Here is a 13,795-nt window from a genome sequence, read left to right as displayed (position 1 = left end):
TGGCATCATGACCCCTGACTGGTTCATGCAAAGATGTGCACTGCACTTTTGAAGCACTGAACCGAACTGACCCAAATTGCAAATAGGCTACATAAAATACATCTGGGTTTTTTTTCATGCTCACTGTGGTATCTCCATAATTTTTAAAATAAAGCTCTTGATTCTGCGGACCATAGGCACATGATGAAGACACAAAGAGCTTACAAATGAAAAGGCAGGATGGACATATATTTCAACACTGGCTCAAGCGAGGAGTGTTTTTCGGCGTCAGCTGTGGGGCGTTGTGAATAAATGTGCACCCCCGGCCCCAAATCGTCCCCATGTAGAAACCCACATTGTCTGGCCTCTTACTATCGTACCACTAGATGGTAGAATTGGACAAGAAATGCAATTTAAATGAACCTGAACTATTCGACTGTGATTACACATGGCACGGCTTGGCGTCCTAGTGACGGAAGTTAGGCCAGAGTGCTTGATAGTGTAACATTTAATTTTGGGATTATATATATGTATTTGTCATGATCATTATTTTCTAACAGGCTGTAATGATGTGTATATTTACGTTATCTGGGTTACGTTCATTTTTGTGAATTGCTCCTCTACGCTCTGTGTGACGGCCGGCCGGCGGGAAAAAGAAAAGAAAGGAGGAAGTGGGAGTTGAGTTGGGAGAGAGAAAAATAAACGTTTAAGGATTACAATAGGGATGACGGGTGTATCTTAGAAACGACCGGTGTTGACAGAACGCAGGGTGGCAGACCTCATTCAGTTCTCAAATGAAGTTTATTCATGTGTTTGTCGTGAAAGTTTAAACATGTACGGGCGCGCTCCAAGAGTTACCTTCCTGCCAAAAAGTGAGACCTCGGTCACAGTAGGTCCTGGATCTGACAACTTCAATTCAAGAAGATACGACCCGGCGGTGTCTGGTAGGTTTAAAGATCGAAACGCAATTTTAAATCTTATTAAATACCTTCTTAAAATACTCTTTGTATAGATGTCGTGTGAGGGTCCGGGCCGCGGGGCCTATGATGTTCTTGCGCCGCCAGCTACCACCAGCCACAACCAGTTGAGGACCCATGGCAAAAGACCGGTAAGCTGAGAAATGGCAACATTTGAAATTATGCTGTAAATGTAGTGGCTTTTGATAGGGAGTTTTTTTTTGGAAAGGATATTTACTTAAATACAGATTTTGAAATCAATTTAATAGGGAGTTTTTCTTTTGGAAAGGATATTTACTTAAATACAGATTTTGAAATCAATTTAAGACAACTCAATAACCTCTGAGAAATAATGCCTCATTTGGTCAAATTCAGTTAAAAATCACAATTTAATTGTGCAATAGATAAAGCACTATATAAGTGCAGTCCACTTACCATTTATCATTTATTTAATGTTCCCCTGTTTCAATGGGGATAAACCACTTGCCATCAAAAGCATCCAAATTTCATTCTCACTTTCTATATGTGACAAGTATGTTCCAAACTTGATTGAGGGAAAAAAAAAAAGCCCAATGTTCCACACTTGTAAAGTCTGAAATGCATTTTCTCAAATTCATAAAAAACATAAAACACACAAGGTAACTTAATATGCCTTTGCAGGCGCATTCTGCTAAAGGTTTGCAGCATTGGGTCGCTAGCCAGTACGTTGTGCCATCCATTCCCTCCCGGGGTGAGTCCTGTGGCTACGAGGAGGACGCCCTGGGCTTGCTCCGTAAACAAGAGCCTCCGGACAGAGACACGAGCCTGGGCCCGGCCTACTACAACCCTTTGCTTGTAAGTGTCCCGATACTTTTGTATCGTCAATTGCATGCAACACAGCCCACACTATTGAGTTCTCTCCAAATCCATTTCCATGACGAATGAATGCAGCTCTACTTTAGAAGCCACGCTGCCCCGACGCTCATCCGTTCTACATGTGTGCAATAAAGAAGCGGTGCAATTCATCATGATTCCTGCAGTCCATATTCAACAACTCAGGCACGCGCACAAAATGAAGTCATCTGCTAATGACCAGTGCGAGCTCACAGCGACATTGAGTCTTTGTCCAAGTTGTGGCTGCTCACCGTTGCAGGCGTCTGCTACGACAAAGATTTCTCAGCATTGCTTTACAAGTCCGTCGTGTGTTTCCACCAACAGACGTCGTGTCCCAGTTATTTGCCTGGCCCATCATCTGCAGGAGACAGGCACCCCGTGGAGTTTTTCCCCTTTGAGCAAGACTTAGCATTTCTTCTTCTTGCTTTTCCTAGGATGTGTCTGAGTGAACAGGGCCGGACAGCCAGGTCACGGAAAACGTATCAAAAGAGACGGCAGAAGTTGAACTGTTTGATTGGCAACTTTTGTTAGCCATGTTTTTTTTCTCTTTCCACGCGTTGCCGGAGCTTTGAGTTGGAATCATGAATCAAAGTTGATATAGGTGAATGCTTGAGCAAATCAACTTCAGTGTTATTCTATTTGCAACACTAATGTCCGACAATGTTTGGTTCCTCAATTGCAGGGAGTACCACGCATACAGGGAGGTGCTTTGAGCTTCACAGTTGAAGTGACACAGATTAGAGTCAGATTTACAAATGTATGAAGCAAGCAGAAATTAAATTAGCATTAGCATCACTAAATTATTTTTATTATTATTTTGAGGGAATGTACCCCTCAACGATTGAGTGATTTCTTTTGGCGGGAGGGCGTCTTAAATCTTTAAGTGTGAAGCTGAGGCAGAAGAGTGGAGACCATAAAATAACGTCCAAGAGAGGAAGATGACTGACATATTGCGTGACATTTTACTCAACTTCACTCCTCATTCACCTTCAACTTTACAAGGCAACGTAGATAACACAAAATTATTTTTTTTAATTTATATTAATATATATTAATTATTATATATATTAATATATAGAATATGCATTCTATTTTTTGGGTTCCTCCATCCACCTTGTGGTTATAGTTTTCCCCTGTTGTTTTTTTTTTTTTTTTTTTTTTGTCTTTTGGTCTCCAGGCTGAGAAGATTCCTAAGTACAAAGGCATTCACTTTGGCAAAATGACAGCCAGGAGAAGCCAGGCGACGAAGGACAAAGTGCCGGGGCCAGGCCACTACTTCCCTGAGATGTAAGCATTACTTGTCACTCTACACTCAATACATATTTCTTTACTTGGCTTTAAGTATGTGCATTCTTCTTTCTCCAAAATACACGTCAGTGTTCCCGAAACGCACTATGAAAACGTCAACATGAGAAAAGAGCAGAGGGTCAAGGCGGAGCTTGTCATTCCTCGATACCACCAACTGCTGCCCCAGCAGGAGTACAAGAAGGTAATTACATCGATGATGACAGTTACACGACATGATTTGTTAGGAGCGGCTACACTCTGCTTGAAAGTCAAAGTCAAAGTCTGCTTTATTGTCAATTTCTTCACAAGACACACAAAGAGATCGAAATTACGTTTCCCACTATCCCACGGTGACGAGACAGTACACAATATACATACAAACAGCACAAAAAGTAAACAAGGAAGTGGTCGGCTAGTTAACGAGCAAACAGACAAACACAAATATTGTCACCCTCCTAAAATAATTGATAATAATAATAATAACAATTTAAGGTGTCTTGTTTTTGGCACAAAATCTTGGCTATATTTTAAGAGTACACATATTGAAGTAAAATGACTAAAGTAATAAATTATTAAATTCTTGTTCGGCCACTATGACAAAATAATAATGCCCACAATTAACCGTTGTAATTTGTATTTTTATTTCCAATTATTATATGTACTCCAGTTACATGGAACAAAAGTCATCACACCATGGCTATTATGGCAAAAATAATTGTTAGCGATTTATCCTTACTGGATATGCAGATATGCTCGTTGGTCACAGGTTACATTAGCCTATTTCCCCATGATTTGAGTATTGAGTCGAGTCAATAAAACTGGATTTTTTTTTTTCCTCACTCAGATGTCAATGCACTTGTGCGCCCTTAGGGGGCAGTACAGTGTCGTATTTAAACTCCACTTTAAAAACACTGTTGATGTTGTGGAAGAGTTACTCACCTGTGTGTGAACCACAGTGGGCTGAGGCTCCCCGCTCACTCCTGACAATGAAGAAAGGATGCTGCATTTCACTTGACGTGTGTGCGCACAAGGGAGTGAAACATCTTCATTCTGTCAAACACTACGTATACACTTCTTCCTCTGTGCCGACACTTTCCTTTTAAGAGCATAAGAAAATAATTGAGCACGTTTAAATATTCGTAGCATTATCTGTGACTTTCAGACTTTGCCCCAGAGTTGCACGCTACCATGTACCATGTTGTATTTGGGCCTCCCCGCCGTGACACATCCATCATCATTAGGAGGTCACCGCACACAATTGTGTTACATCCTCACATGTAAAGCAGACGGGTCATTAGTCACGGTGGGCAGGACAAAACACCTTTTTACCTTTGCTGTCCCACTGTAGCTCATAAAATCCTATCTCGGACATCCGGTTTTGTTGTCATTGTGTTAAATGTTATATATCAAAAGGAATTGGTGACACTGAGTACAACACTTGCAAGTTTTGAATTAGGAGCGTCGTCACAGAATAAATCAAACTTGTAAGTCAATGCACCACTCTGCTTTTCTATGCGCAAATACAGACCTCGATTCAACACGCTTAATGACACACAAGCCAAGGTGCATGACTTCATGCAGCTGTCAGCAGACATTGTCATTAAATTCACTCGCCAACTTTACATTGTCACTCTCTCTGTTAAAAATAAGCCTCCGAGTTGAGTTGGCTTCCGGGAATATATTTTCTACTTTACCACACACCGTGTTGTTTTCGCACACTTCCCTAAATAACCATTTTCTCGTCTTGCCTAAGGCCGCGGGGTGCGTACGCAGTCACTGGATTTTTGTCAGTTGTAAAAGTGCGGGCAACTAAAGGTGTTGCACAAAAAGCTATCAAAACTAGCGTCTCCTGCTCTGTGTGAGTGTGGGGCTACAAATGGCTTTTTCCTCATCGACGCGGGAAGTATTGTATTCAGACAATAACGAACTTGTTCATGGCGAACATGCACACGCAGAATCAAGTCTTGAATAAAAATTGATCTTGCCCAAGATTTGTGCAAAAATGGAGTGCTTGTCATAAAAACATTTTTTTTTTTTTTTAATGACAAAAGCAAGGTTCTGTGAGATACACTATAGTTGAATGACCTGCTGAAAAATACACCAAATTTTTGCAAGCATGAAAATCCTGATGAAAATGTATGTACCATGACCCCTTCAAATGTTGCTCAGTAGCGCTCCCTGCTAAAAAAAAAAAAATTGCATGTGAAACCAGTTTTAGCGATTTGGCCAAAATTGCGTGGACACCTTCATGAGATGACATCGTCATAATTTCGGGTTTTTTGGTGCTGTGCCATCAAATTTTAAAAGTATAAAATATATGTCGTTGACAGATGGGCAATGATACATTTTCAATCTTTTTTGCTGACACCATCTAATGGAATATCGTTGGCTATAAAAAAATGTCAATTTGTCTTTGCGCAGGGCATACCTGGTCCTGGCCACTATGACATCAGAGGACAGTTTGAGAGGCTCACGGACAAAAAGCAGCAGGCCACCGCCTCCTTTCTCTCTCAGACTGAGGTACGATGCAAACACCGCACCCCGCTTCCACGTCACTACTTTTACAATATTGACCGTTGAGTCCACGCAGCAATGTCCAATTCACATAACGGCTCATATTCTCACCTTGTCTCGCGCTTACTTGTGGCTACTCAAGATTTCATAGAGCTCAATCATAACTGCGCCGCAGGTCAACGAACAACTTACAAGATAAGTCAGTAATACCCACAGAAATGCTTAAATGTCAAACTGAGCTCTAGCGCAGCACGAACAGCAAGTTCAGGAATGTAAGAACAAATCTGCAATAATCAAGGAAGATGCAGGAAGAGCCATTGAGGAGCAGGAGAAGAAAGTCAAACACATAAATGAGGGATGCAAAGTCAGAAAGTGTCACCATGCATTCCACTTTTTCAGTTTGTATTTGACGGAGACAATTTCAGTACTATGACACACACTAAGGCTTCATTGTGCCCGTAGGATGACAACAAACTATTGATTCCACCTGCCCCGATAAGCAAATTACAAACCGTTTAGATGCATTTAGGGACATTACTCCACATAGTGCCAACAGTGAAAATATTTTCCGGGTATAATCTGAGAGATAAATGTGAGAAAAATTAGATTCAATTTTAGACTGGTTAACACCAGGTTGAAATGGTGGCGCAGGTAGTGTAACACGATTTTGATGTGTACCTCAATAATGTATTGCGTTCTCATATAAAAACAGGGTTTTATTTTTGTTGGTTTCTTGTTCAGCATTTTTGTGCCGTCTTTTAATGGCAATTTTTTTTATGCAAACGAGCCGTGCGGTTATGTTGTTGTTGTTGTTCACTTCAAACCGGAAAATGTTTGATCAAAAAAGAAAGAATTTAAGAGCACATATTTTGTTAAAACAGCCCTTTGCGCATGATCCTTTGTAGCACTGGTTTCAAATTGTGGCTCCCGCCAACATTTTAGTTGCCTAATTCAACACTATGTAAGATAGAAAATATGAGCATGTAAGCGAAATAAAACACTTGTCTACACTTGTTTGTCGCAAGCAGCACATTGCGCATCCTGTGAAATGAGATAAGGTAGTCCTTGTCCTCCCCCTCAGTTTTTCTTTTTTCTCCGGTCAGATGTCTATTTCTATGCATCCGTCTTGATATCGAAGCACTTTTTCTTCAGCTGAGCTGAGTTGTGACTGCGGACCTGTGCATTTACAGCCTTACGTGATAGACAATCTTGTTTATTTGCCCACGCCACGTCAATGAGAACGCTTTAAAAAAAAAAAAAAAAAAGTCTTGTTCTCCTCGCTTCCATCTCTGACGTGATAACCTCAATTTCCGCCACCGTGAAATTTCCTGTTTTCATTTTTTGGGGCCATCTATCACAACGTCCTGGCCAATTTTGTTTTGATGTATCAAATACCGCAAGGGGTAGTCATCAAGATTTTACTCTTTGCATCACTAGCGCAAAAGCACAAAGGCGGATCAATGCAAGGCAGAGTTTTCGACCTAATTTCCCTGACCACATGTTGTGTGGGGGGGGGGCGTCAGAACCTAGGGCGACAGTTTTCTTAGATGTTCATCTCGGTGTGACTCTCTGCGTGTTCTCCTGTGGAGGGATAGCGAGGAAATGAGATAAGGAGGTATTGAGGGAGGGATGAGAGGATAAGAAGAACAGCGGGAAACTGCCCAGTTGTCGCCTCAACTGTAGGCTCTCGACAATTTTGCCGCAATATCATTTGGACAATAACCACATGTGGGGTGCATGCTCCAAATTTTGTGGTGAGTGTGTAGATGGGAAGAGAACAAGCTTGACAACAGAATTCAAATGAGCTTCAGTAAAGTGCTAACAAAGCTCAGTTGGGAGTCAGTTTTGGGGAGAGGAAAACTTGGAAAAAAGAGCAAAGGCACAGCGTGAGCATGACAGATGGGCCTCCTTGCATGTGGAACGCGCGTCGAATGTAGCGGCCTTCAAACAGCATGTCATGTGACAAGACGGTTATTCGAGGCGAAAATTCCTTTTCTGTCTTCCAGTGCGCTTGGAAGATACCAAATATTAGCTCGTCTGTTCCCAATGAACCGACTTGCTTTTGTTTTTGGGTTTGAATCGGTCCAGAAATGGCGACGCTACGGTAGGTGGAGAGGTGGTCTTGTCGATTCACAAATGAAGATTTTGAAGTCGAAGAAAGTGAATAAAGATAGAAAGAAAAATCTATGCATGCGGTTTTGGCTCCAAGTTTAGCCTTGTTTGTTAGCGCAGGTTATGGAGCTTCTTCGCTGTTATGTAACTTGTGTCGCTTCGAGTGGCGTCAGTCCAGAAGAGCTCGCTCAGAAATAGTTGTTTAATTTCACGCTTGATGGGTGGACAGGCAGGCCCAACTATTTTTATACAAGACATTAAACAGTCAATTTTCAATAATAGAGCCCCTTAGGAGGTAAAAAAATCCCTACTACGCAGCATGAAAATGATTCGTGTAAAATCCAGCTGCATTTTCCCAATGTTTTTCTACGCTTGTGCTGAACCCTGGAGCCTCTGCGCGCTATAAGTGCCGCAGAGGCTGACTTAGCGTCGCAGCGGCTGACACGGAGAAACTCTGATGAAAGGTCTATCGAGCCCAGCTTGACAAGCCCAACTTGAGCGGTGCTAAAATAGCTTTTGCCTAAGAAGGAAAAAAAAAATCAAATCAAAAAAAAAAAAAAAAAAAAACCTCCTCTGGCACCAGAGCTGCGCTTATTTTGGGGCCCGGTGGAGTTCAGGCATTATGTGTTGCGTGTAACAAGAAGCAAGGTCTCGGATTGTGATTTATTGTCAAAACGTGTGCCCGGATAAAGCGCATTAGCATCTCGGGTAGCGAGGGAGTCATTGTAAAGAGTTTTTAGACGTGAAATGTTAGCGCGATAAGCGAGTATTAAAGTGGACCTTGGTGTGTGCTGTCGGGACCTGACGCCTCTCTCTTCTTTGTGCATTAGAGGTTCAAGCCTGCCAAGCAAGAGTCGCCCCCTGTGGGTGCCTATAATGACCCCCGCTGCGCCATCCAAACGGCTTACGGGGCGACGGGCGTGCGCAAAAGCCCGTTTGGTGTCACGGCCGAGCGTTTCCCGCCTAACCGCAACGGAGGTTCCACACCAGGTTAGTATGTGACCATTGCGTTGTAAAATGAGAAGTGCTAGCCCAGCTAACCAGGTTTACCCGTTTCATTTCCGACTCGATGAGTGGACAGGCAATCTATAAACACGTGTGTTTGAATACAAACAGTCCCTTTTTGTTTTTGCATTGTGTTTCATTTAAAGTCACACGTTCGGGTCAGTCTCCATCCCAGTTACAGCTTTTATTGTTTTTTTTTTATTTGTGACAAATATATGCTCAATTGTGTTCATTTGCAAATTGCAATATTGTGTTTGCTAGTTGTATGCAAATGCATTAGTGTTGCCAAATTGTTTTTGTGCCTCCGTATTTGCATAAATAATCAAACACATTTGGGGAGAAGTTGATGAAGCCACAAAAGTTCTTTTGGAGTGTGTGGGCGGAGTGCTATCTAAAAGCCAACTCTAAAACACAAACAAAATTAATACCGGACTGCTTGGCATCTTTTGCTCACAGCCCCCTTTGGGTTACCTCCTGGATGTTTATTTATTTATTTATTTATTTATTTATTTATTTATTTTTATGGATTTACAGGTCCCCTGAAAAACTGCATCTCAAACTATGAATTTAAACTAAAGTGTTTTTTCTTTGGATTTGTGTGCGTGATGGCAAATTGGAAAAGTGTGATGGAAACCGCACAGACAAATTGGGCAGCTCACAAACACTGAAAGTCTGACGATAGCACTACCTGGCTGGTCCATCAATGTTTGTGGACTATTTAAGAAGGCCATTTATTTGTATTCTAGGTCAATGTAGAAGCAACTTGGTTTTGAACTTTTAACATCCAACTTGCTTGAAAAACACACTTATGCAATGACTCCAGATTGACTTGGTTGTTTCAATTTGCATATAAAAGCATTTCACACGTGCAATTTCAAGTTAAGAGAGTGTTCCCTTAACAACATTGAATCTATTCACTCTGTTGGACTCGATTGTAAAGTATATTAAGCAGTTTTTGCTGTGTTACATGTGTACTGTATATGTTGGCAAGACAAGTGACATTTCCAGATCAATTGTGTCCAGGTGCTGGCTCGCACAATGTCCTAGACTTGGGTTTGGCCCAGGAGAGTTTGAAGCGGGCACTTTCAGAGCGAGCCAAGAAAGGAGGCTTTGGCTCCACTGCTAAACGCAGCAGCATTTTCCTCAACAAGGAGTCCGTACAAGGACCCAGCCCAGGAGATGACCAGGTACAGTGGTGCTGATTTGTGACTCAGGGGTGCCTCAAAATACAACTCTTTAAAAATGAGGTTTCAGGATGATGACTGACACTTTCCCAGTTGAACTTTACTCTCAAACTAGACATACAGTAAAACAGACAGGATTACACATTGTGTACGCTATTGCAAACAAACACATACCGTAATTTTCGGACTATAAGTCGCGGGTTTTTTCATAGTTTGGGTGGGGGGGCGACTTATACTCAGGAGCGACATATATGGTTTTTTTCACAAATTTTTACTTGATCATTAACACATCACTTACTTACAAGTATCGTTGACCACTTCACATGTTATTTTTAGTATAGTTGATCACTTCACATGCTTTGATATCTTTATCTTGAACATATTCAAAACATGAAAAATAGAGAGAAAAAATCAAATAAAGTAATTAACACTTTAAAGCGCCATATCCTCTGGACATGTCCTCTGTCACCAGGATGACATAAAGGATGAGAAATTTGATCGATGGATTTAATGATTTGGAGTGACACGAATGGTTTGATAATATTGTTGTTTATGTGATAGTTATTTAAAATATAGTTCATATATCGTTGTATGGGCCTGTGGAATAATTTGAACTGCGGCGCGGCACACGGCATTGTTGACAAAGGACGATCGATGGATTTAATGAATTGGAGTGACACAGATGGTTTTATAAACGTGTTATTTATGTAATAGTTTTTTTTAAAATAACTGAATGTTACGTCAGGCCCGTTCTCAGCTCCTCGTTTGTGTTTGTCACGTTAGCATACCGTATCGTTTAGCCTGTTGTTGCTCGTTCATGTCTGTTCTTGGTGTTGGATTTTGTCGAATAAATTGCCCCCCAAAATGCGACTTATACTCCGGAGCGACTTATATATGTTTTTATATAGCGGTTTATAGTCCGAAAATTACGGTACCTTAATGCTAACACATAACGGAGAACACCACAGGGGGGCTAATGAATGGCATTGGTGTGGTGTCGTTGTAACTGGAGCTATAGAAATTCACTTCTTGAACACTTTAGCAGAAGTTTCATATTTTAAGCATAAAAGAAAAGCAAATGATCAAAAAACAAACATTATTGACACTAAATACTGTTTATGTTGTATCAGGTGGAAAAGCGTCCAGAGGAGCTTTACAAAAAGCAGCACACGCTCGCATTCAGATCAGCCACACAGCGCCTGGCATCCTCAGTTGTGGCCAAAGTAAGTCTCTCTTTTGTAACTCTCCATTTAAAGCTCCCTACTTAAGAAAAAGGCCTTAAAAGAAGGAAGCGCCAATTTTCAGACTTTGATAAGTGGGACATAGCAGCAGTATTATCTGACCCGCTGCTACAATGATGCCAAGGATCCTGTTTTCCCCACAACTTTTATCTTCGACTGCCTACTGTCTTTTACTTAATTAGTTCTTTTGCAACTTTTTCTATACCCCTTATTAGTTTCCTTCCAAGAACATCCTGCCTTTGTTCTCCTTCAAATACATTTGAAGTTGACTGTCTGATCCATTCTCTTTTTTAAAATTTTTTTTTTTTAACATCGTCAAGAAAGGCAAAATTGGTAGGTAACCCAGTGTTGGCCATCCTTGCTTACATTTAAGATTTTCTCATGTATTTCAGAAAAACTCTTACAGAAAGTCGTCCTGTCGGGCCATGTGTCCCGATCCTTTTTTTTTTTTTACCCCATGTGACTAAATGTATAAAAGTATGTTGTACAAACAGCAACTCCATCTTTTTTTATGTTTTGCGAGTCTAATTTGCAGCGCTTGCAGGCGAAGGAGCATCCAGGTTGATGTGGGCGGATGCGCTAAAGGCCTTCTCGGGTACAAAATAAATTGAAGCAAACAGTGTAAAAAAAAAAAAAAAAAAAAACCCAAACACTAAAATGCTTGCTCGATTGACATAAACATCGACACCAGAGCTCGTGTACCTGAGTGGCCACGTGCCTCGGCTTCACACAGAGCCTCGTTGATGAGCACTTAATGAAAACCGGCCCGGGGACACGGTAGCTGCAGTCGTTAGCCGCATGCCGCGCCGCAGCCAAGGCCGTCTCCGCAGCGACGCCCACACCGGCCCCGCAGGGACCGATATTAAAAGGGGAGCCATTTTCCGGAAGCGGCGGCGTAGACAGGCATAGGACGACGCATGAAGGCACGGAAGGAAGGATGAAGGCACCGTCTCCCACTCTCCCCGTCTCCTGTCGTGTGTTTCATGTGCGACGAGAAGCTTCATGTTCGAAGTGACGGCAACGGCGAGTACGAAAGCTGCTCTCCGTCACGTTGACTGAAGCAAGACGTCTGCGCATGGCCAATGCACACCTGTTATCAGACTCACTTTAATATTTCCTCTTTGATAGCTGCTCCTTCATTTCGCAGCATCTTTTGTTTGCTTTATTCCAGCACTCGTAATAATTTGCATAGTGTTTTATCTTCCAAATCCGCTATTTTTAATCCACAGTCATTAATTTGCAGAATACAAATCAAAAGCATAATAGCAAACAGAAGTGCAAAGGCCTTTCTTTAAAATGATGTGTTATTGTTTTTCGGGGGATATTTCATGCATCAAAAGTACTAGTGGTATTGCTGCTTGGTATCGGTGACTACTCAAGCACTTGGTATCGGTCTGGAATAAAAAAGGAATATCAAACATCCCCGCTTATTTTCTTCTCTGACATCAGTGTTCTTTTTTACCTGCCTCCATCCACTCTCTCTCTCTCTCTCTCTCTCTCTCTCTCCACCTCATAATGGCCTCTTCTCCAACGAGGTCGTGGGATACACCCGCAGGCAGCGCCCGGAGACAGCGAGTGAAGAATTTAATTTGGACCGATGTTCTCCCCTGAGGCGCTGTGGCATGGGTTCTGCCTTCTATAGATTAGTGACACATTGCACTGTCCCCCCGAGCAACGGCGCACACAAGCTTTCACTGGCTCTTTTGTCGCTTTTTTTTTTTTCCCCCCCCGCGCTTGCCTTTCTTCTGCTTCTTCATTGCTGTCAATTTCATTCTGCCGCCACTTACGCACAGATGAATGGCGGTCGGCGCGGACCGCAACTGAGAGGCAGGCCGGCTCACCGGCGAGGACAATAGCCGGATAGCAAAATTGTTGACACCCAATTTGATTGGAGAGACAGAAATTCAATTGGGTAATACAGTAGCGGGCACTGGGCCAACTTTGTTCTGATTTCAAATGCTCTCAAAAGGAACAATAAGAGTCGGCAAATCTTTTATTCGCAGTTAATAAACAATGAAATCATAAACCTGCTGCAAAATAAAAGTAAAATTACTCGCCCTTTGAAAGCGACTGATGCTACAGTATGCCTTGCTAGGCTTCATAGTTAGTTAAACATCTTGTTCAAATTATGAATTCAAGAGAAGTTTTGAGCGGGTAGTTAGTTATGAGACAAGTGACATAACTTTGTAACTTTACTTCCGAAGGTTTAGCATGAGGATTTAATCTTTTTAATAACATCCGGGGTGAGGGGTATGCTAGCAAGATGTACGCTAACGTCCTTGCGCGCGATTGTCACTTGGCCATTCATGACAGTCCAGAGAATGTATAAATAAGAAATTGGTTTTAATAATAGTTGTTAGCGCAGCTACTCCACACGTGAGAGGTTCTGGGTTCAAATCCTTGAACTTGCGTGAGTTCATAGTTCATGCACTCTGTGTGTGGCCACACTTGGAGCGCGTGTGTGTGTTTGTGAATCCTCTGCAGTACCCGCGGCATCATCATTACTTTGACACCTGACAGTAAAATCCATTGTGAATCTATAAGTCCATTTGGTCCCTGGTCTGCCACAAATAGAGGCCGCAGTTGCCAGTAGCGCCGCGTGTCATAAAAATGCAATGAAAAGAATGTCAATAAGTGACAAACA

General features: G+C 41.9%; 1 protein-coding gene across 1 annotated transcript in view; it reads left to right on the top strand.

The window, feature by feature from the left end:
- The first annotated feature begins 713 nt into the window (after window positions 1-713).
- Window positions 714-13,795, top strand: part of stpg2 (sperm-tail PG-rich repeat containing 2) — a 29,554-nt gene continuing 16,472 nt past the window's right edge. The window contains exons 1-9 of the mRNA XM_037259355.1: window positions 714-916; window positions 992-1,087; window positions 1,596-1,769; window positions 2,986-3,095; window positions 3,186-3,297; window positions 5,517-5,615; window positions 8,552-8,711; window positions 9,750-9,913; window positions 11,041-11,133. Coding sequence (XP_037115250.1) covers window positions 812-916; window positions 992-1,087; window positions 1,596-1,769; window positions 2,986-3,095; window positions 3,186-3,297; window positions 5,517-5,615; window positions 8,552-8,711; window positions 9,750-9,913; window positions 11,041-11,133 — 1,113 coding nt within the window. The 5' untranslated portion in view covers window positions 714-811. The remainder of the gene's footprint in view (window positions 917-991; window positions 1,088-1,595; window positions 1,770-2,985; window positions 3,096-3,185; window positions 3,298-5,516; window positions 5,616-8,551; window positions 8,712-9,749; window positions 9,914-11,040; window positions 11,134-13,795) is intronic.

The sequence above is a fragment of the Syngnathus acus genome, chromosome 9, assembly GCF_901709675.1.
Source record: "Syngnathus acus chromosome 9, fSynAcu1.2, whole genome shotgun sequence".
NCBI lineage: Eukaryota > Metazoa > Chordata > Actinopteri > Syngnathiformes > Syngnathidae > Syngnathus > Syngnathus acus.
The sequence above is the reverse complement of the archived record's forward strand: the minus strand, read 5'-3'. Positions and strand labels throughout refer to the sequence as shown.